The following is a 3,577-nucleotide window of genomic DNA, read 5'->3' as shown; positions in this document are numbered from 1 at the left end:
ATTATTCAATTTTCATAGATCGATTGTGAGAGAAACATTATTTATTTGCATAGAAGAGAATTGTTTGCAATTAATCTCATGAAATCTGGAAAACTTGGTTATCCAAGTTTGAGAGATTCAAATGGAGAATGAATGTCCTATAGATAATTTTAGAATAAAATATTGTTTGATTAAATATTTACATCAGTTTTTTTATAAATGATAATATAATTGTGAGATGATTTTGTTATTAATCAGAATAAATAAGTAATTACAAACTTAAATTATTTATTATTGGATTATGAAAGTAGATTAGCATGTCCAACACAGGTTCTAATTGTCAATACATTTATTTATGGGAATAGACTCATATTAGGGTAGATATTTGGATTTCAATAAATATATCTTTAATTAAAAAAAATAAGAAATCTAGAAATCTATATTCAGATACACAGCCTAATGAAAGGATGAGATATCCATCCTTAATGATTATACACATTTAAATAAGAAACAAACATCATAGATATAAATTTACAAAATAGTGGGTTCACAAGTTGTTCTCAATCAATAAAAAATTGTTAGAAAATTATTTTTAATATCACATGGATGTATTCGGCAAACTGTTTTAATTTTGATAAATTTTATAAAGTATAGTGCAACGGAATTCCAAGTTTATAGTGTTTGGTTCACATACACGTAGGTGACATTTTTTTATTTATACCGTCATCTAACTATTGTCTTGAATATGATAATTAACTCTATGATATTCTCCACTATTTTCATGTTTTTAACCTTACACAATTCACATACATGGTCGGTCGCATATACGTTACATATAATCTTATTTACGGAACGGAAAAAAAATATATTGTGTTATCACAAAAAAAAAGGAGCAGAACCCTAGGGTCCTATATAACGGTAAATAGAATAACGGGACATAAATGAAATGAGAAGAAATATTAAGGACTTGAGAACTTTGGAAATATGTATCCGATTGTTGACTAAAACAAAAGGCACTCGGGATTGTTCTTCGATACGAAAAAGGCAGCGGCAATTCAAAATCTTCTTAGTTCAAACGCGTCTCTCGGAGCTTTGTCTCCTTCTTTCATGTCCTGTAAGATTTCGTCAACCCTTTTCGAATCACTTGTCGCCCGTCTGTCTCTTTTCCCCTCGTTTTCCTGTTGTCGTTTCAAAATTTGAACTTGAGAATCGCAAGAGAGAAGGCGCAACTGCATCCAGGATCGAAGATTTCTGGGTTTCCTGCGATTTTTTCGTGTTTCTTTTCCCCAGAGATTTCGGATTAGGGGGGAATCTTCTTCAGGTGATACGATTCTTTTCTTCAAGTACAAATTTTGGGTCGTGTTGTGTAGTATTTTGCATTACCAGGAAGCAATCGGCCCTTTGTTTTTTGAAATTCGAGTTCTGACATTTGGGGCCATTTTCAGCTAGGTTTTAGGATCGATTAGACCATTTGATCTCTTCGATTTTGGGTTTTTGTAGTCCGAAGATATGCTGTCAAAACACGAAACTGGGAAGAAGCGAGTTGGAGAAGGTGGGGAATCTTCTAGCAGTCTCAAGTTTCTGAAGGAGGTGGAAACCTTAAGCAGAGCTCTGTATCCGGACAAGAACCCAAGGAGTTCTGTCAATGATTCTAACAACGTTCCCTCGAAATCGTCAGCTAGAACCCACTCTAGTGAGTCCCAGAAGGAGAAGAAATCCATTTGGAATTGGCCTCTCAGAGCCCTTTCTCATGTTCGAAACCGACGTTTCAACTGTTGTTTCTCCTTGCAAGTCCACTCCATTGAAGGGATGCCGTCGATTTTCCAGGATGTTTATCTCACGGTGCATTTGAAACGGCGTGACGAGTCTTTAAGCACTCGTCCTGCCAAGGTCTTGAATGGAACAGCTAAATTCGAGGAGAAATTGATGTACACATGCTCGGTTTATGGGAGCAGAAATGGACCTCACCACTCGGCTAAGTATGAAGCCAAGCATTTCTTGTTGTATGCATCTGCGGTTGGATCTCCTGAGGTTGATCTTGGGAAACACCGAATGGATCTCACAAAGTTGCTTCCTCTCACTCTTGAGGAGTTGCAGGAGGAGAAAAGTTCGGGTAAGTGGTCAACAACCTTTCAGTTGACCGGAAAGGCCAAAGGTGCTACTCTCAATGTGAGTTTCGGGTATACAGTTGTTGGGGATACTCGTAATACCGCAGCATCTATGAACATTCAGAATGTTCGTGGTGTTCCAAATCCAAGACAGAATAGCAATTACACAGCGATGACAAGAACCTCTAGCATAAAATCTGGTCAAGGGAATGAGAAAACGGCATTTCGGCGGTATGAAAGCCTTCCCAGTGTCGTTAACAAAGACCCTCCTCATGCTTTGCCACGTAATGTGGAGGATATAAAAGATCTTCATGAAGTTTTGCCGATTCCCCATTCTGACTTGGCCAGTTCGGTAAGCATTCTGTATCAGAAATTTGACGAAGAAAAGGCGGATCCTGCCGTTGAGTCTCAGTCTGAAATTGATGTTGTCACTAAGCACATTGAACCAGTTGAGTCAATTTCTTGTGAAGAAGATGATGCAGATGCGCAAAAAGTTACAGAGCCTTCAGTTATCGGACATGAGACCGAAGCTCCTTTTGAGGTATTCGAGAAAGTTGAGAACTTTCCCGATTCTGGAAATAAGGAAGTTGCTGAAGTTGGTACTGCAAAGTCTCCTGTGGAAGATGGGATTAAACTTGATCAAAAGGATGAGGAAATTGCTCTTCCCATGGATGATGCAGAGCAGCTACAAGGTCACACAACCGAAAATGACGAGAGGTACGCAAAAGAAACAATAATGGAAGAATTGGAATCTGCTCTGAAAAATGTGGAACTGTTGGAGACAGAAGCATTGGATCCTGAAGAAGATCAAGAAAACTATGCAGAAGCAGAAGAAATAAATTCCATCACACCGATAAAGGGAGTGATATCTCGAAACTCGAGTGATGTCACTGATTCCGTAGCAAGTGAGTTCTTAAACATGCTGGGGATTGAGCACAGCCCTTTTGGTTTAAGTTTCAGTAGTGAGCCCGAGTCCCCAAGAGAGCGCCTTTTAAGGGAATTTGAGAAAGAAACACTAGCCATTGGTTCCTCATTGTTCGATTTTAACATAGAAGATGATGAGCCACAAATGGAATACGACGAAGAGCATCCAGAAGAAGCCGCATCAGATTTCGAAGAAGATTTCGATCTGGCGTCCATAATTCACGATATAGAGGAGGAGTTCCAGTGGGAAACTCAAGAAAGAATAGCCAGACCAAGGGCCAAGGTGTTGGAAGACTTTGAAACTGAAGCTCTAATGCGTGAATGGGGCATGAACGAGAAGACATTTCAGAACTCACCTCCTCACAACGGTGATACTGGTTTTCATCCAGTGGGTTTACCTCCCGAAGAGCCACTTCAATTGCCTCCACTTGGAGAAGGTCTAGGTCCAGTTGTGCAGACAAAGAATGGAGGATTCTTACGGTCTATGAATCCGTCGCTTTTCAGGAATTCCAAAGCCGGAGGCAGCTTGATCATGCAAGTATCAACTCCAGTTGTGGTTCCTGCTG

The 3,577-nt window shown here is 39.4% G+C and overlaps 1 protein-coding gene across 2 annotated transcripts in view; it reads left to right on the top strand.

Moving 5' to 3' along the window:
• Positions 1 to 982: 982 nt before the first annotated feature.
• LOC104799617 (protein PLASTID MOVEMENT IMPAIRED 1-RELATED 1) overlaps positions 983 to 3,577 on the top strand; it is a 7,733-nt gene continuing 5,138 nt past the window's right edge. Inside the window, exon 1 of one of the 2 annotated variants that reach the window (XM_019200790.1) lies at positions 983 to 3,571. In XM_019200790.1, coding sequence (XP_019056335.1) covers positions 1,489 to 3,571 — 2,083 coding nt within the window. In that variant the 5' untranslated portion in view covers positions 983 to 1,488. The remainder of the gene's footprint in view (positions 3,572 to 3,577) is intronic. The other variant, XM_019200791.1, reaches the window with a different exon arrangement.

The sequence above is a fragment of the Tarenaya hassleriana genome, unplaced genomic scaffold (assembly GCF_000463585.1).
Source record: "Tarenaya hassleriana unplaced genomic scaffold, ASM46358v1 Cleome6, whole genome shotgun sequence".
NCBI classification, from domain to species: Eukaryota; Viridiplantae; Streptophyta; class Magnoliopsida; order Brassicales; family Cleomaceae; genus Tarenaya; species Tarenaya hassleriana.
The sequence above is the reverse complement of the archived record's forward strand: the minus strand, read 5'-3'. Positions and strand labels throughout refer to the sequence as shown.